General features: G+C 41.5%; 1 protein-coding gene across 1 annotated transcript in view; it reads left to right on the plus strand.

The window, feature by feature from the left end:
* Positions 1–22,902, plus strand: part of SLC2A2 (solute carrier family 2 member 2) — an 88,153-nt gene extending 65,251 nt beyond the window's left edge. Inside the window, exons 7-11 of the mRNA XM_073578865.1 lie at positions 321–508; positions 6,397–6,501; positions 14,460–14,561; positions 14,685–14,888; positions 18,610–22,902. Of these exons, the coding sequence (XP_073434966.1) occupies positions 321–508; positions 6,397–6,501; positions 14,460–14,561; positions 14,685–14,888; positions 18,610–18,801 (791 nt within the window). The 3' untranslated portion in view covers positions 18,802–22,902. The remainder of the gene's footprint in view (positions 1–320; positions 509–6,396; positions 6,502–14,459; positions 14,562–14,684; positions 14,889–18,609) is intronic.
* The last annotated feature ends 1,083 nt before the right edge of the window (positions 22,903–23,985 follow it).

Genomic DNA, 23,985 nt, shown 5'->3' on the forward strand with positions numbered 1-23,985 from the left:
GGGTTAATAGGATGAGTATGGCTCTTTATATTTTATTACATTACATTATGTTTTTAGATTTTTTTTTATGGAAGACCAAACCATATTTTTGTTTATAAAAATAATGCTCTCAATGGTGATGTCGGGAAAGCGCTGTGGAATTAATGGCGCTATATACGGTAAATGAGTAAATTAAATAAAAAATCAATACAAATTGTTCATGTTTTAGTGGATAATTTCAGTTATGTATAACAGATCATACTGTAGTACAAGAGTAACGCTGCCTATATACTAAGCATATGAGTAGTGCATCATGTTGGTTATCAATATTCTGTTTGTAGTTTTGAGAAAACTGAAGGGAGACTATGATCCTTCTAAAGACATTGAGGAAATGAAGCGGGAAAAGGAGGAAGCAGCCAGTGAAAAGAAAGTTTCTATTTTTCAGCTTTTTAAATCCCCAAATTACAGACAGCCACTCCTAGTCTCACTGGTACTACACATCTCTCAGCAGTTTTCTGGAATCAATGGGGTAAGTTCTTGATTGGTATCAGTAGTTGACAATTCATAAAAAAAAGCTACAGTATTAACTTAAAAACGTTTACTGATGCACAATCCTTGTGGTTATAGTTTCTGAAGTTCACATCTGTGTTTTTTATTTTGTTTTTTTTTCTGTTCCATAGAGGAATATTAAAAATGAAATTTAAACTGATGGATCCCTAATATGACAGACATAAAAGCTGCTCAATTTGATTTATCATGGGGTCTGTTCATGTAGCATAATACTACATGCTCTGCATGGAGAATCTGACAGATTTGAACACATCCTTTGACAGACAGAACACCTTTGACATTAAAAAAAATCAATTTTACAAATGTTAGTGGTTACTGTTAGGTAATAAAATTGAACTATGGTAAGTTTCAAGTCTGCTGTCTTCATGCCTTCATTCATTTTCAGACTTTCTGATATGCAGTTTACAGCCTGATGCAAGTTTCAGATTTTTCACTTGTGGAGTCATTTGCTGAATGTCTCTCTCAATAATGTAGGATGCATGTGAGGGGGCCAGGGTTTTCAGGAACTAATGTATAAATACTGATTTTATCCTCCACTTATTTCCTCTTCTTGTGCTTTCCTCCTTTCCAATAGCTTGTCTTTTCTCTCCTTTCCGTTCTGTGGTGACCTGTGTGCAACCCCCTACCCAACCCTGCTGCTATGTGTAACACTAAGAGAATGTGGGTATGTTGGGGCATTAAGAGCCATCGGAACTGCATAGCTTTAGGGTTTATATCAGAGACTGACAGTGGCATTTAAGGTGTTAACAGCAGTGATCAGAACAAGGTATCTGCTGTTTCACACAGATGCTGGCTGTGTTGTACTGCTGCCTGTCAAAAGGCTCACTAGATCAGGTGGATCCTCTAAGCTGAAGATCCGGATGGGCACATGCACCACAGGTGTGAGTGTAGGGTTCGAGCAGGCTCACAGGATGCAGTGACGAGACACGAGACTGAATGTGGGGTGAAATAAACTTTTATAAGTTTTAAAGCCACAAGAGCTAAACTGCTTAAATCAAACAAAGGAGAAACACCTATTTGTCCTCACAGGGACTCGTAAAACAACTTTCAAACAAAAAGGGTCCTTATTTTTCTATAGTGCACTTAGCCTTCTGGGCGTCGCTCGAGTTCACGACCACTCAGGGGTTGCAGATGTAGCTGTCTTGTAATCCACGTTTAACCGGAAGGACTCGTGCTCGTCCGGCCCTGAAGAAACCGGAACGGTGGGGCGCAGCAGGCCCTGAAGAAACCAGAACGATGGGGCGCAGCAGGCCCTGAAGAAACTGGACGGTGGGGCGCAACGGGCCCTGAAGAAGTGGGGTCGGTGGGGCACAACGGGCCCTGAAGAAGCTGGCACGGTGGGGCACAACAGGCCCTGAAGAAATGGGGTCGGTGGGGCACAACGGGCCCTGAAGAAGCTGGCACGGTGGGGCACAACGGGCCCTGAAGAAACTGTTCAGGGGGTCAATCTCCCAGGCGTCCGTTTAGAGGCGCTCGTTCCCCAGCCAGGTCATGACGCAGTTTCAAAAAGAGACATAAACGTTAACAAATTCTGCTCAGTGTCCCCTCAGTAACCGGGACGGGCTCTGCGGCCGCCTATAGCGAGGTGACGTCCCCTGAGGTCGGTGATGACGGGGCCGCAGCTGTGGGAGAAGACAGGGGGGCAGTGTCCTGGCCACTGTACCGGATTGCTGTGTTGTCGCAGCGGTCGCCTGAGATCCCGGTCCTGTCACACCACGGAGGGAATCAGCGGCCGTCACTTTATCTGAATCTTTGCGGGGGGAAACTCCCGGGGAGAGTCTCTTACGCGTCAACCTTCGGTCAGTCTCAAATTTCCCTTTTTCAGACTCCTGCCTGTCTCTCTTTTCCACACCGTCAGTTGCCACAGTCCTCTCTCTGCCGCACGGCTTCCTCTCTCCTGTCAGGCTCTCTGCCAACTGCCACCTCAGCGCGTCCCCTGCTCCTTTTACCCTCGCCCCGCCCCCTGTTGCCCTGACAACTTCAGTCGCATGTCTCCCTTTGTAATCCCCCTGATGTGGTTTCTTCAACAACCCTGATGGCGGTCCCCCTGGTTCCAGCCCAATCACTGTATGGGGGTCCTCCTCCCCACATGAGTGCAGCAGATGGGTGAGGCACGCAGTACACAGCAGACAAGATACCATTAACAGTGGTACTGGAATCCACAGGCAGACAGGATACATCCTGAAGATCTTAGACAGGTTGCAGAGGTAATGAAGGACGCAGGCAGACAGGTAACTAAGGACTGGAAGACCCAGGCAGCCAGGAGATGTCCTGGAGACCACAAACAGACTGCAGAAAAACCAAAAACCACAGGCAGACAGGAAACTGAGGGACTGAAAGCTGCAGGCAGTCTGGAGACGTCCTGATGACCGCAAACAGGTTGTGAAGCCAGAGATGGACACATAGCTGTAGTCCTGGAAAACTGTCATACAAATTGCAGAGTTACTAGAAGCCGCAGCCAGCCAAGAGGCGTCCTGGAGATCACAAACAGGCAGCAGTGGTACTGAAAGCTGCAGGAAAACAGGTAACTCAGTGACTGGACAACACAAGCAGTCAGGAGACATCCTGAAAACCACAGACGGGTAACAGTGGTACTGAAAGCTGCAGGCAGATAAGTACCTCAGGGCCTGGAAGCCGCATGCAGCTAGGAAACATCCTAGAGACTGCTGATAGGTTGCAAAGCTACTGAAGGCCACAGACAGATATGTAACTGAGGAATTGGAAGGCTCAGGTAACCAGGAGACATCCTGGAGACTGCAGAGCAGGAACTGTTCATGGACAAAGGAAAAGTCTTGTTAGGCCTTATATAGGCCTAGGAAGCTCAACATATGGAGTTATACTGGACTAGTTGCAAAGCCCGACATGGATTGCATAAAAGTTTAGCATACTGGGATATCGGGAGCAGAGCTCAGACCCAGGACAGGTGTGCAACAGTACCCTCCCTCAAAGAATCCCCCTCATAAAAGTCTATAACCAAGTGTTGTAGCTGTGCCTTTCGGAGCAATGGTCTTATTAGTCTGTTAAGGGACTCACTAGGCTGGTGCTTTAAGCCCAAGGACCCTGTGGTCTCACGAGCCATGAGCATTGGTACAGAAGACAGGTAATGCAAGCAGGACACATATCGCAGACAAGAGACCATTATCAGAGGTACTGGACACATATCGCAAACAAGAGACCATTAGCAGAGGTACTGAAAGCCATAGGCAGACAAGAAATGTCCTGAAGACTGTAGACAGAATGCAGAGGTATAAAATCTGCAGGCAGACAGGTAACTGAGGGACTGGAAGCCGCACCCAGTCAGGAGATGTCCTTAAGACCGCAGACGGGTTGCAGAGGTACTGAATGCCATAGGCAATCAGGTAACTGAGGTGCTGAAATTCGGAGGCAGCCAGAAGACTTCCTGGAAACCCTTGTTGGACACATAGCATAGGTCCAGGAAGACCAGGAACAAGTAGCAGAGTACTGGGAGCCATAGGCAGACCAGAGAGAGGAGACCACAGAGAGGTAGCAGAGGCACCGGAAGCTTCAACTGAACAGAAGACGTCCTTGAATCTGCAGGCAGACATGTAGAAGAGGTTCTGGAAGATCAGGAACAAGTAGCAGATGTACTGTAAAGGTACTGTCACACTTAGCGATGCACCAACGATCCCGACCAGCGATATGACGCGGTCAGGATCGCTGGTGCATCGCTAAGTGGTCGCTAGTGAGCTGCCACACATAGCAGGGGTCGGGAGTCGTTACTTACCTGTCAGACGAGGCGATCCTGACATCCTCCCACCCGCGTCCACGTGTCGCTCGTCGGCGCCACAGGAAGCCCAGCAGGAAGCTGACGACGAGAAACGGCCCAGGACGTTCTTGCGCGATCAGCGATAACCAGCGGGGGAGCCGGTCGGAGGTAAGTATCAGATATAGCGATATAGCTAGCAATATCGCTGCTACGTCACAAAATCCAGTGGTGATATAGCGATATTGCTAGCGATATCGCTTAGTGTGACAGGCCCTTAAGCCACAGGCACACAGGAGACGTCCTGTAGATAAGTGACAAGTTTGCAGAAGTACTGAAGGCTGCAGGCAAAAAGGTAACTGAGGGACTGGATGACATAGAAAGCCAGGAGATGTCATGGGGACCGCAGACAGTAACTGTGCATAGACAAACTAATATCTTGATACCAAGATCAAGGTGTATGTCTTTGTAGGCCTAGGAAGCTCGACACATGGGATTACTCCTAGCTACTTTCAAAGCCTTATTGGGAGCACAAGAAACTTTAGCTGACAAAGGTGTAGAGAGCAGAGCCCAAACCCAGGACTGGTTTGTAACTGGCATCTGCTGGATATGATGATGGCTCATCCCCTGCTCAATACACCAGCACCTATGTTCAGTGGATATAAAAATTCTACAAACCACTTTTACAATGCCAGGTTTTTTGCCATGTAAAGAAACCATTCAAAGACAACTAGTTTCATAACCTGTACAAAACCATTGCGACAATAAGGAAATAAAAACAAAAAAGCTAAAATAATGTGGTTGCATCAGTGTGAACTCCATCTGATAATTGGAGAAGTGGTTGAGTTTATAATGATCAAATCACATTAAAACTCATGTTCAATAGTAGTTAATACACAACTTCCATCATTTACGGTGATTCTGATTAACCCCATATAAAGTTTAGCTGTTTTAGTATGATTCTCCTGAAATGTTCTTAGTTGCCTTTTACAGGAAAAGCATTGGTCTGTGCTTACAGAACATAAAAACGATCTCATTGTTGAAATTTATTAGTAAGTAGAGTAGAAGATTGTTCCAAGGTATTAGATATACCATGGAATACTGTGGAGACAGTTACCAAGAAATGGCTTAAATTTTGAACAGTGAAATTACCTACACTAGGCGTCCTTCAAAAATTTAAAAAAGGAAAGAAAAAATATTGTGCTGAGAAGCTGACAAGATCTGCAGCAATATTAAAGGAGCTGCAAGAATTTGTCAAGTGTTGTTTGTGTACTGCATGTGACAGCAGTCTCCTGTATATTTCACATGTTTTGGCCTGTTGGGTAGAGGGTGTAAGATGGAAGTCTTTCCTTACAAAGAAAAAGATCCAAGACCAACTATGTTTTGCCAAACTTACATCAAGTCTGCCAAAAGCATGTGGAAAAACATGTAATTGTCTGAAGAGTCCAAGGTTGAATCTTTTGGCCATAATTCCAAAAGGTATGTTTGGTTCAAAGCTAACAATGCTCATCATCAAAAGAACACCATACCTACAGTGAAGAATGGTGAAGGCAACAATATGTTATATTAAGATTGTTTGTTTTTCGGCAGCTAGAACTAGGGCTTTAGTTTAGGTGGGGGGAATTATGAACAGCTTAAAATTTTGTTTAAACCTTTAGGTCTCTGTTAACAACCTGAAGATGAATAGGAATTTCACTTTTGCCAAAAAAAGGGGTGTGACTTAATGTGAGATGTCTTGCTCCAAAAAAAAGTGCCAACATTTTTGTGCAAATTTTTGGCGCAAGGTAAACCAACTTAAAAGTGGTGTCAATTTAGACTAGCTAGTCTTAAAATTAGACAGATTTATGAAACTGCATGACCCACTGTAATAAATGTGTCTCATTTTAAGTCTATATAAATTTGCGCTATTTAAGGTATTAGTTAGAATTAACAAAGATAAACCATTGTGGGTAGTCTGTATCAAAGCTATTGTTAAGGCAGTCCTTGAGTGCTGACTATAATCAGTTATAGGTCATATAAATACAGATGATACCTTACTAATGAATGACTTATTCAAATCACACATTATTTACATCACAGGTGTAAAACTAACATGTTAACCATAAATGTTCATCTTTTAACAGATTTTCTACTATTCAACAAGCATTTTTTATAAAGCCGGAATTAGTCAACCAGTGTATGCGACTATCGGAGTTGGTGCAGTGAATACAATTTTCACTGTTGTTTCGGTAAGTCTTTTTCATCATTATTTGTGGAATCTATTCACTATATATGTTTATTTCTTGTGATTATTTGCACAAGCTGAGATGGGGAATTGTGAGCAGCCTACAATTAATACAGTGCAATTTTAGGATCCTTCATATCTATCTTCTTTTAACATGCTAAATGTGTCCAACTATAGAGGCCGATGTGTGGCTGCTCTGATGCCAACATACAGTACATGAGTCTCTTATGCAAAGCAATTTAAGGATGCTGGATGTTGGTATTAGGCCGGGTTCGGATGAGCGGACAAAAAATTGATCTTCATGCATATTGTCATCCTAAGGCCTCTTTCACACATCAGTTTTTTGCCTTCAGGCGCGATCCGGCTTTTTTTTGTAAAACCGGATCCGGCAAAATGCAATGCCGGATCCGGTTTTTCCCCATTGACTTGCATTAGCGCCGGATCGTGCCGGATGGCATTGTGTTTCATCCGTTTTTTGCCGGATCCGGCAACTTGTCTCATTCCGGCGTCTGGAAAAAACGGCTACTGTAACGTTTTTTGTCTCCGGCGAAAAAGCCGGAAGCGCCGGATCCAGCGCTTCCAGCTTTTTGCTACAATGAAAGTCTATGGGCGCCGGAATGCGCCGGATCCAGAAAAAGACGGATCCAGCCACCGGATCCGGTTTTTTTAAGTCTGCGCATGCTCAGATCCAATTGGCCAGACGCCAGGAACAGAGACGGATCCAGCAAAAAAACGGATCCGTTTCTACAGTTCTCCAAAATTTATGCCGGATCCGTTTTTTCTAAAAAAAGCCGGATCCTGCCTGACGGCAAAAAACTGATGTGTGAAAGTAGCCTTACTCCATCTGTGTGTCTAATTTTTACATTCATGTGGCATTCGCATTTAAGCATGAACACTTTAAAATGTTCAAGATCAAATACAGTTGCTTATGTAAATAGTGGGAATGTTTCCATAAAAATGGGATGCAATACAGATGATCTGTATGGGATCTGATTTTTTTTTTCTTGCGCACCCACAGACTTGAATAGATGAGTCTCATCCAAACGAGAATAGCGCATACTGTGATTTTTTTCACATGGACACTTTGGGCCCAATTCATCAAAGCTTTCATACCAGAATACTTGAAATAAAAGCTTTGAAAACTTGCAAAATTTAGGCGTAACTTTTAGTTGCATCTAACTTTTGTGGCTTTTGTTGTCTTTCCATCATTTTCCATTTTGACAATGTTAGGGTGGGACGCCACAGCCCGTCTAATTCACAATAAGCTGTGGTGTTTCTATAGCCAGAAATCTCACTCCCAGTACTCCCAGTACCTGACTGAGAATTTTGGAGAGCGCACGGAGGTGCTCTCCACTTGTCAGATGCTCCATAATAAGCAGAGGATTGCATGTCTTGATTAATGAGGTCCATAGTCCATGTGAAAAAACTTTTATGTCAACTTCCCTATTGAATAAGAATGGTGAGTGTGCTGTTCTACTTTAACTCTGACAGCACAGGTTCATATAATACACTCCTTTAATCAAGTCCATAGGCTCTTAAAAAGGATGTGGAGAAGAAAACATTCCCTAGATGTATCTTGACTTTTGCACTCTTTGATCAAAGAGTTCTGATGAAGGTCTAAACAGACCAAAACATTAAATTCTGGATTGCCAATAAATTTGTTATGCGTTCAAACTGTTCTGAGTGCCAGGTTTATTTCTATTATTGGATTACGGATTGGAACCCTACCTGGGCACCAGAATCACTCACATCACTCACCAGGAGTGCCATATATCTGTCACGGGGTTACCGAGACATGACAGAGCCAGAAGACCGCAGCGTCTGATGGCTCCTGCTTTGACGCTGAGAAGTACTTCTCCGGCGTATTAAGGGTGTTTGTTTTCTTTCAGCAGGACAGGGGTTAATCGACCATGTGGAAATCCCTGCTTGCAGCTGTGCTTGGTTAACCACTCTCCTCTCCTATAAAAACTAGGTCTGCAGGCCAGATCATTGTTTGAGTTAGCATTTGCTACAAAGATCTGGAGAGAGAGAAGCTGGTTTTTGGAGTGCTGGAGGAGTTTATTGCGCGACGGTTGCTTGGTTTGTACGCTTGGAGATTCCTCATCCATTCCTGCTTTATTTTCTCCCCCTGTCCTTCACACCCTGGTGTATACATCTGTTGTTTGTGAGAGTATTATTTGTGAGTGGAATTTTCTTTTACCCTTGTATGGTTCCCCTGTCTGTCGAGTTGGTGTACTTCGGTACACAGTAGCGCCTCTCTTCCCCGGGAGGGGGGAAGGAGACAGGGCTAGGGCGGAGGCCCCGGCATCCTCGCCATCTGAGGTATCCCAGGGAACAGGGTGAGTTAGGGTGCCCCCTAGTGTCAGGGCCAGGAAAGGTGCCTCTGGTCCCAGTTTACTCGCCAGCCAACCGTGACAATATCTCTTTTCTACAGAAGTAGCTTAGGTATTCATGGTTACAACCACTAAATAACTAGCCTTCACTGTATGAGTGGTCATAACCATGAATACCTAAGCAACTGCAATTCCTTGCACATAGTTTAAGCGGCATAGCAAATCAGAAGAACTATACTACATTTCTAATTGGAGGTATTTGCTAATATTATTACTAAAGCACCTACTACAAATTGGGATAGGATCTTGGAGATGGGAATACCCCTTTAAATATTTATTAACAGTTTTGAGTTTTTATAGCAAAACATGACATATTACGGTAACTATTGCCTTTGACTATTTAGACAGCAGAAAAATAGGCAATGAGAAGATTTGCAATGTCTAAGAAAGTGGCGCACACTTGTTGATAAATTTGGGACGTCTTTGGTGCACATGACACTTACTTTCCTATTTTATACCACACCTTATTCAGACCTGGCACTCGCCAGTAATAAATCTCATGTATTTTATATCCCTACGGGTATACTTTCTAGACATAACATCTGTTTTTTTGGATTAAATACAGAATGATTTGTGCCACACTTTTTGGCACAAGTAATGCCACAATTCTGGCACGACAGTAATGGTAAATCTGATTCTGTCGTATTATGCTGTAGTTTACCATAGTTAGCCCAGAAAGTTGTGCCATATTGCAGCAGCCAAGAGGGCAGAGAGCTGTCTGTTTGCTCTGATTAATCTAGCACAGAATGTGAGCAAGAAAGAGTGCTACCGACATAGGCCAGGAACATTGCTGACATAGGTTCACCTGGCACAGCACTGCTGTATTTCAGCCTGTAAGCATTTTTAGCTTCGCATACAAGGTTGAGCGCAAATCAAACGCTGACATCCACAAAATTGCATTAGCAACTTGGCAGCTCATTATTTATTACCGAACAAGCTAGGTAATATTTGAATAGTTAAAAGTAGAAAGTACCAACAGAATAGAGAAGAGCTCTGCATGTGTTATGTAAGCTGGCTTGAAGAGAATCTATCCGCTCTCCTGGCATGCCAATTTGAGTTAATCATTGTATTTCTCATACACTAAGAATTCGTAAAAAAAAAGTTTTAATATAACTGTTTTGTGCCGTTCTTCTGTAATTCCTCTTAGAAAATTATAAATGGCTCGCCAACTCTGTGTGATGGGTCAGGAGTGTCGCACTGCACACTGTCACACTGTCCAATAAGTGTCAGATTCTGTAGGGTCCAAGGGAATGGTAACACCCAGTTGCCAATTTATTCATACATTTCTAGAAGAAATAAAAGAAGAAGAACATAACCTATAGTAATTAGAAAAGTTGAAGAATTCATGGGAAATACAAGTACTTAATAAAGCAAATATGTTAGGGAGAGTCGACTGGAATACGTTAGACGCACAATAAACATAGAGGGATTTTCAGGTGAAAATAAGTTCTCTTATCCTGAGGATAGATAATATCCTATTTACTGGCAGGGATATGGAACCAGCGCCAATCAACAGAACATGGCATTTTTATACCCAATACAGCACTTTAATCATGCTAGAATCGTAAAAGCTGAGCACAGTTCTTGCAGACCCATGGGGAATAGGGATAAAGTTGCCTAGTTCGGGTGCAAACCCCCACCAATCAATGATTTATCACCTATTCTGGGGATAGGCGATAACTTGTTCTCATCAGGTAACCCCCTTTACATTAAACTAGCTGTAAATGTTTAAAAATACCGTGGGTATGTGTAGGAAAAATGCTTTAATAAGGTTGCTTTCAAAAATAGGTGTTAGTAGTTTATTTTTAGCTATGAACCAAATGTAAAGAGAATGAACAAAAGAGAAATCTGAGTCAAATCAATATTTGGTGTGACCGCCCTTTGTCTTAAAAAAATGCATCAATTCTTCTAGGTGCACTCGCACAAAGTCAAGGAGCTGTATGATGCAACCAATTCTATAATGATCGCCATTTTCATATGTTGGCTAAAAGGCAGTCATTAACTGAAACAGCTGTATGGGAGGCTCGAAAGTAAGTGAGGAACAGTCAGACTCTTTTACAAAGGTGAGATCGTGGAAAACAGTTTCACGTCACAGTTACTGTATACAGTATACTATGGCTAGACTGAGCCCAGCAACAAGACACAAGGTTGTTATACTGCTTAATTAATATCACTCCCAGGCAGTTTTCAAAGCTATTCAAGCTCTTTTGTAGCAACACCAAAAAATGAGCAACCATGACTGTAGGCACCGTGGTCGGCCAAGGAAACTTAGTGCTGCAGATGAAAGACACCATGCTTAGTTCTTTTTGAAATCAGAAAAAGTCCAACATTGACATCAGTTGAGAATTGGCAACAATCGGTGAGATCCAGCTACTGTTTGGATAAGTCTGGCCAGAATTGGTCCTCATGGAAGTATTGCAGCCAAAAAGCAGTACCTTTGACATGGAAACAAGGCCTAGCCACTCAACTATACAAAAAAAACCCAAAGTATCTTGGGTGCAGAAAAATGGCAGCAGGCGCTCTGAACTGATGAGTCAAAAGGTGAAAAATTTGACTGACAAAAGCTGAAGGGCTGGAGAGGGTTACAGTAATGAGTATCTGCAAGCTACAGTGACACATGGTGGAAGTGCCTTGTAAATTTGGGGATGAATTTCAGCAAATAGAGATGGGAATTACATCCGGATTAATGGTGTCCTCAATACAAGCAGGTGCAATACTATCCAGGAGCCATCTGATTGGCACCAAATTTATTCTGCAGTAAGACAACAACCCCAAACATACAACCATTGTCATTAAAAAAATATCTTCAGCATAAAGAATAACAAGAACTCCTGTAAGTGATGATTGATCCTCACAGAAACTGATCTCAACATCATTCAATTAGTCTGGGATTACATGAAGAGACAGAAGGATTGGCTCAACCGTACATCCACAGAAGATCTGTAGTTACTTCTGCGAGATGTTTGGAACAATCTTTTTGCTGAGTCTCTTGAAAAACTGTATATAAGCGTACTCAGCAGAATTAATGCTGTTTTGAAGACAAAGGGCGGACACACTAAATATTGATTCTCTTGTGCTCATTCACTTTGCATTTTGTTAACTGAAAGAAATAAACTATTAATACTTCTATATTTTAAAGAATTCTTACATTGTATTATATTACACTTCTATCACAACCGCTTAACACATTTGCACAATAATGTACATATTAAACATAAAAATTAAACTGAGGTGTTTCTAACACAACCATGCAAGCTCCACAGACACAACTGGTATGCGAAAGCGTATATTTCAGACGTCACACTTTCTAGGGTGTCTCTTTTGAGCCTGGGTCTGTAACACAACTGTATTAACATTTGTGATAAAACTGTGCCAACCACAGTGGGGTCTGTGGAATTTTATTGGGTTACAGTAGAATAAAGAAATGTTCAAATAGTAGCATTCTTATAAAAACCTATAAAATGTTCTAATTATTGTCACGATCCATTGTTGGATCTGTGTCAGAGTCTGGACTCTCTTATATAAACCATTTTCCTTTCTGGCCCCCGGGGGTTAATATGGGTTTTTGCCCCCGGTGACCACTGCTGTTACTACAACTGTAGTTGGTCAGCTGCTGGGTTCCCCCCCCCCCGGTTGCCGCTGGTGTTACTACATGTTTAGTTAGTCAGCAGGTGGTGACTACTCCCACTTTATAAGGCCACCTGGTGCTGCAATTCACTGTTAGTAAAATTGGTCATTCACTAACCAACCTTGCTGAAGAGAGGAGCTATCTGGAGCAGTGGTGTTGCAGTTTATCTGGAGCCTTTGTGTTTCTGCTGGAAGCTGTGTCCGGGTGCCTTACTCTGCGGTCCTGGGCTTGACTGCAGAGCAAGCTAAGTGTTGTTTATTTTTCCCTGTCTGTTGTTTTCCCTGGTGTTTTACTAGTACAGCGGTGAGGACCAGTGTCCGCACTTGCCAGTTCCCTAGTAAGGGATAGGTTCAGGACAAGTGAGGGACTGAGGTATCCTGGTCGGTGACAGGTTGAAAGAACCTGTATAGGGAACGTGAGGAGAGTTCAGGGCTCTTCCTTAGGGGAGTGCAGGAGGTGTCCACTTTCCCATTCCCTATTATAGGGCCCACCGTTGTAATTGTTTCCCCAGTGTCCCCTTGTCTGTCTTGTGGTTTTGTGACCAACCGATCGTCGCGTCACACAGAACCAGACATACCGTGACAATTATAAAACAATTTATTAGTCTAAAATATAAATATCACATAAACAGCAACAACCTGGCATAATGAATTACCTTATTATTCAGACTATAAGTCGCACTGGACCATAAGACACACCTAGGTTTTAGAGGAGGAAATTAGGAAAAAAAATTGAAGCAAAAAATCTGGTCAATTCTGTACTTAATATCCCCTGTTCTGGTAAATATGGTCCCCTCATCCCTATCCTGGTATGCATGGTCCCTAATCCCTATAATGGTAAGCATGGCCCCGCTCATCCCTACACTGGTATGCTTGGCCCCTCATCCCTAGGACAAGATGGGGACCCTGCATACCAGGATAGGGATGGGGAGCCATGCATACTAGGATAGGGATGAGGAGCCATGCATACTAGGATGAGATGGGGACTCTGCATACGTACCAGGATAGAGATGAGGAGCCATGCATACTAGGACGAGATGGGGACCCTGCTTGCAAGCATTAAGCAGCTGCTGGCAAAGGAGTAGGACGCTGCGAGGGAGCGTCTGGAAGATAAGTGTAATGGTTTGTTTTTTTAATGTTTTCTGATTGGGCCATGCATACCAGGATGGGGGTGGGGGCCAATCATACCAGAATAAGGATGGAGCCAATCATACCAGGATGCTAAAGAGAAATAAATATTCATTGCTCTTCATGCCCATGGGCATAGAATGCAGTGAATTTTCATTTCTCTTTAGCAGTTGGCACAGGAGTTAGACGCACCAGCTGGCTCATGCCTCTGTGACCCACTGCTCCGCCAATGCCGCTCCCCCTCCTCCCCACCACAGCCAGAGCTGGTACATCCGGACTATAAGATGCACCCCCCATTTTCCTCCACATTTTTGGAGTAAAAAAGTGAGTCTTATAGTCCGAAAAATACGGTAAGCCTCTGAAAGTCAAATATCAAAACTAAAAATTTGATTATAAAATGAAGGTGAACATGAAGGAGAGTGCAAAGAGATACCGGTAAAATACTTCATTTGATGGTCTTAATATTAGGACATTTTCTAGTTCTGTGTCTATGTAGAAATACGTTTTCATACTTTATTATTTTTATGCCAATGTAACTTCTAACTCAAAACAGTATCACCTCCTGCACTGTGGTTTGTATCATTTTATGTACGGAAGTGACAGTATGCAATTTTCCAGTATCTCTGATTTGTCTAAAGATATTGTATGTAAGGAAAATGTATAATAAAGATGACAAGTAGATTTATATTGGCCACTTTCTGAATTCTCTGGGAGCTCAGTCCATGATGAAGTGGTGTCTTTTTCACATATCTGTTACGTTACTTAAGAAGACTTGAGTACCGGTGACAGAATAGTAACATATGCTACTTTACAGGTGTTCCTTGTGGAGAGAGCTGGAAGAAGATCCCTTTATATCATTGGTTTGGCAGGAATGTGTGTTTGTGCTGTAATCATGACGATTGCTCTAGCTTTGCTGGTAAGATCAATATGAGAAACGTTAGTCCACCCTCTTTATTTTTCAGTCAGATATTAGGCAAAATCAGCTAAGAGTGATCATCAGTAAAGATTTAAACTTCTAAAACTTCTTTATGTCTTCCAGCACAGCCATTCTGGGATGAGCTATCTATGTATGGTTGCCATCTTTCTCTTTGTAATATTCTTTGAAGTGGGACCTGGTCCTATTCCATGGTTCATTGTTGCTGAGCTTTTCAGCCAAGGTCCAAGGCCTGCAGCTATGGCGGTATCTGGATTCTGCAACTGGACATGTAACTTTATCATTGGAATGTGTTTCCAATACATCGCAGTGAGTATAAAATCAACATTTATTCTACATCTAGTCCAGGGATGGGGAACATTTTCCTGCAAAGGGCCATTTGGATATTTATCCCATAATTCGTAGACCGTGCTGAATTATCAACTTAAATATTACCCTGCTATAATTGGTCAAACATTTAATTAACTTACACTTAATGTGGTGGCTGGAATGTGATGCTTATCTTTGGTGGTATTGATGATGATGCTACTCACAATTGCTTTTCCCGGTTTGAGTGGCTCAGTCTGGAGCGCAACCACTCTTTGTAATGATAATTTTTGAAAAGCACTGCTTGCAGCAATAAGTTGTTTCGAACACATGCATATTTCAATGCACGTCTCTTCAAAGTGGGAAATTCATCTTTGTTCATGAAACATTTATAGAACTTCAACAGTGGGAGGTCTTCTGTATACATCACATGAATAATCGGAGACTGCTGTATACACTACAGTATATAGGAGATACAGAGACTGCTGTATATGCAAATGTGATACACTGGCGCTACTGAGAAATACAGTGAGAGCTAAAGCTGCAGATGTTAGGACAGACCCTGTGCCTGTTCTGTCACCGAGTAGTTGAAAAGAACTAATAACACAAAAGACACTGCATTAGAGCTATAGTTTGGATATGCAAATGAGAGCAGTCTGTCCCAAACGTAAGAGAATACGCTGAGTGTCGATAGTAATGATCGAAAAGTGGTGGCTAGGGTTAAGATGAAAAATACTGTATGTATAAAGGAAGACTCACTGGTAAATGATTATGTGCTCACTAGTGGGTGACTAGCCCATGTGTGCAGTTATTGGTGGTGAATAATAGCAAATAAACTTCACATAGTAAGTGGCCAAAAAAGTTATAAAAAGCAATGTTTGAATAGTTAGAATCAATGACAGTAAGCACTTACTTGGAGTAAGGTAAAGCACAGACGGACGTTCAAGGTCCGGTAGATGAGATGGCTTGCTGATAGTGCAGAGCACACTTATTGGGCTTCAGTGCAGGATGAACTGTGAAGGCCGCTGTGGAGGCAAGTGTGAGACACCTAGGGAGCATCACCCACTGGTGATGAAAACCCTCCGTACCTTCGAGAGCCGTGGGCAGACAGGAAACTCCTGATTATCGTAGACAGGTAGCAGAAGTATTGAAAGCCAAAGGCAGAGAGGTAACTGAGGGACTGGAATCCGCAGGCAGCCAGGTGACATCCTGGAGACCGGAGACAGATTGTAGAAGTACTGAATTCCACAGGCATACAGGAGAGATCCTGGAATCCGCAGGCAGATATATAGCAGAGGTCTTGGAAGACCCAGAAAAAGTAGCAGAGGTACTGGAAGCTGCAGGCAGACCGTAGATGTCTGATAGACTGCAGACAGATAGCAGTAGTACTGAAAGACACAGGCAGACAGGTAACTCAGGGACTGGAAGCCACAGGCAGCTAGGAGAGGTTCTGTAGACTTCAGACAGGTTGCTGAGGTCCTGGAAACCACAGGTGGACAGGAGACATCCTGGAATCTGTAGACGGACACATAGCAGAAGTCTTGAAAGACTGAGAATAAGAAACAGAGGTACTCGAAGCTGCAAGCAGGCAAGAGACATCCTGGAGACCAAAGAGAGGGACTGTGCACAGGCAAAATAAAAGTTTTAATACCAAGACACAGGTGTGTGCCTTAGTAGGCCTTATATAGGCCTAGGAAGCTCAGCACATGGGAACACCCCAAGCTACTCGCAAATCCTGATGTGGAGAACAAGAAAGTTTAGTGGATGGGGGTAGCGAGCAGAGCCCAGACCCAGGAAAGGTGTGTGACATCTTAACTAAGGATATACTGAAATTGTGCTGAATATATATCTCATAGGATACACAGACACTGCTGTAAATAAATCAGATAGAGACACTGAGACTCTGCTGTATATAAATCACATAGGATTCACTGAGACTCTTCAGTATACATCACATAGGAGACACTTAGACTGCTTTATATACATCACGTTGGATAAACTGAAACTCTGGTGTGTGACAACATCACATAGGATATACTGAAACTGTGCTGAATATACATCACATAGGATACACAGAGACTGCTGTAAATACATCAGATAGAGCCACTGAGACTACTGTATGCATCACATATGGTACACCATGAGTTTTCTGTATATACATCACATAGAACACACTGCGACTGTTGTATATGCATCACTAAGGAGACACTGATACTCTGCTGCTGTAGACATCACATAGGGGACACAAACTGCTGTTTATATCTCATAGAATACATTGAAACTCTACTGTATATACATCTCATAGGATAGACTGAGAATTGCTGTTTACACATCACATACGAGACACTGAGACTGCTATATACATCATATAGGAGACTCTGAGACTGCGGTACACATCATGTACACCGATGTACAGGGTGGGCCATCTATATGGATCCACCTAAATGAAATGGGTATGGTTGGTAATATCAACTTCCTGTTTGTGGCACATTAGTGTATGGGAGGGGAAAACTTTTCAAGATGGGTGGTAACCATAGCAGCCATTTTGAATTCAGCAATTTTGGATACAACTTTATTTTTTCCAATGGGAAGAGGGCCATGTGACACACCAATCTTATTGAGAATTTCACAAGAAAAACAATGGTGTGCTTGGTTTTAACATAACTTTATTCTTTCATGAGTTATTTACAAGTTTATGACCACTTATAAAATGAGTTCAAAGTGCTGCCCATTGTGATGGTTGTCAATGCAACCCTCTTCTCCCACTCTTGACACACAGATAGCAACACCGCAGAAGAAATGCTAGCACAGGCTTCCAGTATAGCCGTTGTTTCAGATGCTGCACATCTCATATCTTCACAGCATAGACAATTGCCTTCTGATGACCCCAATGATAAAAGTCTAAGGGGGTCAGATCGGGAGTCCTTGGTGGCTATTCAACTGGTCCACGACGACCAATTCACTTTGTCACCAACCATTCCCATTTTATTTAGGTGTATTCATTTAGGTGTATCCATATAGATGGCCCACCCTATATATTCATCATATTGAATATACTGAAACTGATGCATGTACAACACATTGGATACATAGAGACTGCTGGGTATATCACATAGGTAGGAGAAGGATAGGAGAACAGAGCACTCTAACTCCACCTACAAGAATGTCCTGACACTGGCCAATGTCAGACGTAATCTAGCATTCTGTGCACTGTGGTGGAATTTGGGAATTAATTATGCATATGTGCATGCGCACATGCGTGCACTTTCTTTTGAAAAAATTAAGGGTCAGTAGTAAAAACTGAACTGGCGGCATAAGAGCTACGGTTCATCAGAAATCTGCCCAAGGGTGAGAACAAATAATTTAAAGGATATCAGTCATATCCAGCACAGCGAACATACTGTATATAAATATTCATATGTACTTAAAACTGAATGAGTTCTTATAAAAAGAGTCCGCTGTTACTAATGCAAGTTGGAAAAGGACATCACATTCTGTTTTAAATAATTTTTTAATATTTGAAACCTGGATGTCATTTTTTGAGGCTTATAATTTTTTTTGTAAAACATAGTAATACTTTCTAAGAAAATGTCTTATAGGTTAGATGGCTTTATAATGTATTACATATTGTGATATTTTATTTTTTGATTTATATTGTTCTGCATAACACATAGGGCACATATAAAAGTATAATGTATAAGGCTCTCTTTGCTCTAACTTTCAGGACGCGTGTGGGCCGTACGTGTTCATCATATTTGCAGTTCTCCTTTTCGGATTTACTGTCTTCACATACTTTAAAGTTCCAGAAACCAAAGGGAAGTCATTTGAGGAAATATCTGCGGAGTTCCGCATGAAGAAACTCAAGGGGCACAAGTCTACAGAGATGGAGTTTCTGGGATCAAGCACAGACGCTTAAGCGCTTTGTTTTCTGGACAGCTGTTTTTATATTTCTAAAAAAAATATTCTATGAGAAACAGGGTAAAAACAGAGCTTCTTGTTTTTATGGATCATTATTTTTATAAAGCTGAACATAAACAGTAAGTGTTTTGTATGGATGCGAGGGAATAAGCAAAAATGCATAGAGAACCCTTTCAACATCTGCAACAATACGCTCAGGTAGTTCTTGTATACAGATGAAAAATATACTATAACTGTGCTACAATCCTCATCATCATCATCTGCAGAACTGGCACTGAAACTTTATGGTTCTCATTCTATGTTTATGCATTGCAATATGTTTTGGATTTCGCAGGAATGAAACGTAAAGTTAGATGAAGTATTACCATCATCCAATGGCTAAATCCAAAATGATAGACCCACAGGCGGTCTATTTCCCAGACTGCTTAAGGAGGTGCGGTTAGTTGATCGCTACTTGAAAGGTTTAGTGTATTTTGTAGAATGACTGACATATTGCATATTTGTCCAACGTCACAGAAAACAATATAGCCATAAAACTAAGGCTGATGCATTTTGCACTTGAGCTGTAAGTATAAACCTATAAGTATTATAAAGCACATGCTGACTATGAGGTATATTGCTTCTAAAATGAAAAGTAAAGTCAACAAAATGGGCGCAAAATCCAACCTAAAAGTCACTTAGCTTGTTAAATGTCAGTAAAAACGCCCTTTATAAGGGTAGTCCAGGTTAGAATACATGTTTTTCAATGTCCTATTAAGCAATATTGGGGGTAGTCCCCCATTAAGGAACCTAATATAACTGAAATGGAGAGCAGCAGCAAAGAGTGTGCCTCGCTTTTAGAAACCCAGCAAGTCCATGCAATACACACACAATCCATTCATTTCAAAAGATACTTTGTAATTCTGTATAAACTCGCCGACTAAGTGACACCATATTAATTCCTTGTATTCTGGGTTGATACGGTATATTTTTGTCAGCTGGGTGAACCTAATTTGTTAGCCTCAGATAGATGAACGCTCAGCTTGGCAAAGTGCGCATGTGTTTTCAATAGGGACAGCCCCTGCCAAACAGTTTTGGCAGTGACTTATAGTATTGTGCATAAGTTTTAGGCAGGTACAGAAAAATTACTGAAATCTAAGAATGCTTTAAAACATAGATATGTTAATATTAAGAACATGCAAAGTGAGTGAACAAGAGAATGGATTTGATCCAAATGTATTCTGGGGCAGGATAATGACTTAAACTTACAGCCATCATTCAGAACTATCTTCAGCATAAAAAAAGAACAAGGAGTCCCTGGAAGTGATGATCTGGTCCCCATAGATCTCTGAACTCAAACATCAATGAGTCTGTCTGGAATTGAAAAGTAGAGACTGAGGGATTTGCACACACCGACATCCACAGAAGATCCAGGGTTAATTCTCTAAGGCCGGGTTCACACTTGCGTTTGGCTGGTCTGTGTAGGGCTGCGTACTTCTTCAATCTTGCAATTTTCACTCTGGATATTGGGGTTTTTTAAGTGTCATACTCGTACTCTTTTTTTTTTTTGTTTAAGGAAATAATATATGTACATAGCTATAGTGGTCAGATCCTGACCGTATATTTTGTCTTATAGTCTACTGAGCTTGTACAAAGGTGGGAAGGTCATTGTGAAGGGAGGAGGATCAGGATCAGCTGTGACTGGTGGATCTTGTGGTATCAGCTGATTATAGAGAGGTGTTACCTGTCATTGTAACCCTGCCTCCATTGATAAGAAAAATCAGTCTCTTCCTGAAAGGACAGGAAGTAATAGCCTAAAAAGGCCCCATTCATCAGTGTGAAAATTTCAAGATTATTAATTTTATCTTTTCAATAAAGTGATATGAAAAAAATAATGCATTACAAAGCAAAATATATACAGCTTAGAAATCTGATTTAAACAGGAGGTCATTTTCTGATGATACACTCCCTTGACAGCATTCTTACTTTGCAGAATTTTTTCCACATCTCTCAAAAACGTTGCATTGATCTCCAGTCACATGGTCCCTTGATGAGTATAGGGGTCATTAGACCAAAGCAGTTCAGTATCAATGTAACGAAATAGAAAAATTAAAGTTGTCAAAAGCAACGCTCATAGGGCGGGGTTTATAGACACAGATTGTGGTCCAAATCCGACCAAAAATGAATATCCGTGTATATTACTGCATGTGAAAATCAGGCCAAATCTTTGTAAATCAGTCAAGTTTGCCACATATAAAGTATTTGAGGCAGATAATTGCATTTTACAGTACCAGAGTGGTCACTTATGTCTCCAAAGCATATTTATTTATGTACATTAAAAAGGGCCCAATTCATTATTGCATTTGTGCCTTTTTGTCTAGTTTTTGGTGTTTCTCAGGTTTTTTTTTTTCATTTGCGTCTTATTCTTTTTCTAATTCCTGCCTTTTTTTTTGTTCACCTGTTTTTTTCACCTGTTTTTCTGAGCAAAGTTTGGTGTTTTCCAGATGTTGTTGGGCGATTCAACAACTGCATCTTTTGTTTTTTTTCAAGTTTCTAAACTTTTGCTGAAAAAAGGTAAAATACAAAAATAAACAATTTTTATTTTGTGCAAAATTCATGAACCACGGGCAGCATTATAAAGGAAAGCATCAACAAATACTGCAAGAAAAAAAAAACAAGAACAGTGACTTTTTGAAAAACATAAATGATGGTTTGAAGGTGAGAGCGCAATGTGTTCTATATAGTGGGATGTGCTAGATTCAGCCCCAGAATGCCTGCTTCTGTTTAAGAAAAACATTTAATAGATATCATACACAGGTGATCAACTGGATTATAATAAAATAAATGATAAAATATTACATATCAAAAATATTTTTCACTTTTTCCAAAATATCAATTTGAATTTTCTATCTATATCCTTTTTATAGAGGTGCACCTGAGATTTAGAGGTATCCCCACCAAATTTACATATTGTTCGATTCAACGTGAGGGCTGTTATTCCAAAGATAAATGGTACCTTTCTAGTTGTTTCTAGTAGTTTCCAAATTTACCAATTGGCAAAAAAATGTTAAAACTCAATGACGATCACATCATGTTTAAAAACCCCGGACCGATCATTCACCATATTGTTTACAGCTCTACTGGTCTGTTACATCTTTTTATTTGTATGTTACTCGAAATTGATTCTCAGCATTTTGAAAACATACATTTTTTATATAATCAAATATTTTCTGATTATTTTTACGTCTGAGCTGTCACTTATCATGGAATGGAAATTCCTGGTGTGAAGAAATGGCCAAATTTTGCCATCGGCACAGCTTGTCTCATTTTGATTTGTTAAAGGGAATTTGTCAACAGGTTTTTGCTACCCCATCTGAGCCCCTTTTAATCTAGAGACAGAAACCCTGATTCCAGTCATGTGTCACTAATTAGGCTGCTTGATGTCATTTTGATTAAATTACTGTTTTATCTGCTGTAGATCTAGGAGTGCTCTGAATGTTGAGTACTGTATAACCCCGCCCACACCACTGATTGACAGCTGTGTTTACAGAACATGGACAGAAAGCTGCCAGTCAGTGGTTGGAGCGGGGTTATACAAAGCTCATGAATATGGAGGACTACCTAGCAGCAGGTTTACTAGTCCTCTAGTGATAATCTCGTGCTGATAACAAAGATATTATCAAAACTACACTAAGTAAGTGATATATCACTGGAATCAGTGTCTCTATCTCTACATTATGCTGCTCTCAGATTAGGTGACAAAAACCTGGTGTCAGACACCCTTTAATATCAGCTGCCTATGTATAGTAGATTGTATGCATCATATACTTCTGTACACTAAGTAATTTTACGCCTTTGTATATAATGTTCCTATACAATTTTGTATTTTCCTATGTACACTTTGATGATAGAGTTGTCAATTTGCCCTAATTTTATATGCCTCAGTTTATGAGAATTTACAATAGTCACATTTGCAATAATGAAACTCATGATTATATGTACTGTTGCAATAAATGTGTTACCACTGTGGCATTTTTGATAAATGTTATATTATTTTTCAGTGAGATGCTTTTACTATTTCTCCTAACATTTTAAAATAAATGTCATTCTTGACCCATAATGCAACTTATTAAACAGTTTTCTTTTTCATTTAGAACATTCCCTGATCCTCCTTTTTAGCATAATGGGGACATGAGTAAACTTTTTGTAAACATAACATGTTAAGTAATTTTTTTCATCCCATTTTCAGGTCTGTGAGTTAAATAGATGTGATCTGCAAATGCAAAGCATAAAATATAATAGTGAGTGAGAATAATCATTGTAAGGCTAGTTTCACATTTGCGTTTAAGGCAGCAGCGTCGGGCTGCGCACGGCCGCCGCTAAGCCCCGCCCCCTGTCGCGCCTCCGCCGGTAGCTCCGCCTACGGACGCATGACGCTGCATGCGTCCCCTATCTTTAGCACTGGGGACACAGGCCGTGCGCAGGTATGTGTTTGGCGGCGCATGCGTCCTTTTGACGCTGCGCCGAGCGCACCAAATTGCAACCTGTTGCATTTGGCGCTGGTCGGCGCAGCGTCAAAAGGACGCATGCGCCGCCAAACGCATACCTGCGCATGGCCTGTGTCCCCAGTGCAAAACATAGGGGATGCAGGACGCATGCAGCGTCCTGCGTCCATAGGCGGAGCTACCGGCGGAGGCGCAGCAGGGGCGGGGCTTAGCGGCGGCCGTGCGCAGCCCGACGCTGCGGCCGTAAACGCTAATGTGAAACTAGCCTTAGCCATAGGAAATGGATCTGTGTGTCATTGGTTTACATTGTTTTACTGGCGAGAGTATAAATGGGAAAATGTCACTTTCTATGGCCGATACGATAATTTTTTTCATCATATCATGATTTCTATGTGGAAACTAACTTGAAGGAAATCTGTCACCAGGTTTTTCCCACCTAATCTGAGAGAAACATAATAAATGGATAGAGACTCTAATTCCAACGATACATCACTTACTGGGCTTCTTGCTCTAGTTTTGATTAGATCATGGTTTTATCAGCAGGAGATTATCACTAGAGGACTAGCAAACCTGCCGCCCTCTAGTCCTCCTTATTCCTGACCTGGAAAATGCTGTCTTCACCACTAATCCGCAGCTTTTTGCCTATGCACAGTGTACACAGAAAGCTACCAATCACTAGTGTGGGCGAGGTTATACAG

The sequence above is a fragment of the Dendrobates tinctorius genome, unplaced genomic scaffold (genome assembly GCF_039654945.1).
Source record: "Dendrobates tinctorius isolate UK_male_01 unplaced genomic scaffold, ASM3965494v1 ptg000060l, whole genome shotgun sequence".
In the NCBI taxonomy this organism is placed as follows: Eukaryota; Metazoa; Chordata; class Amphibia; order Anura; family Dendrobatidae; genus Dendrobates; species Dendrobates tinctorius.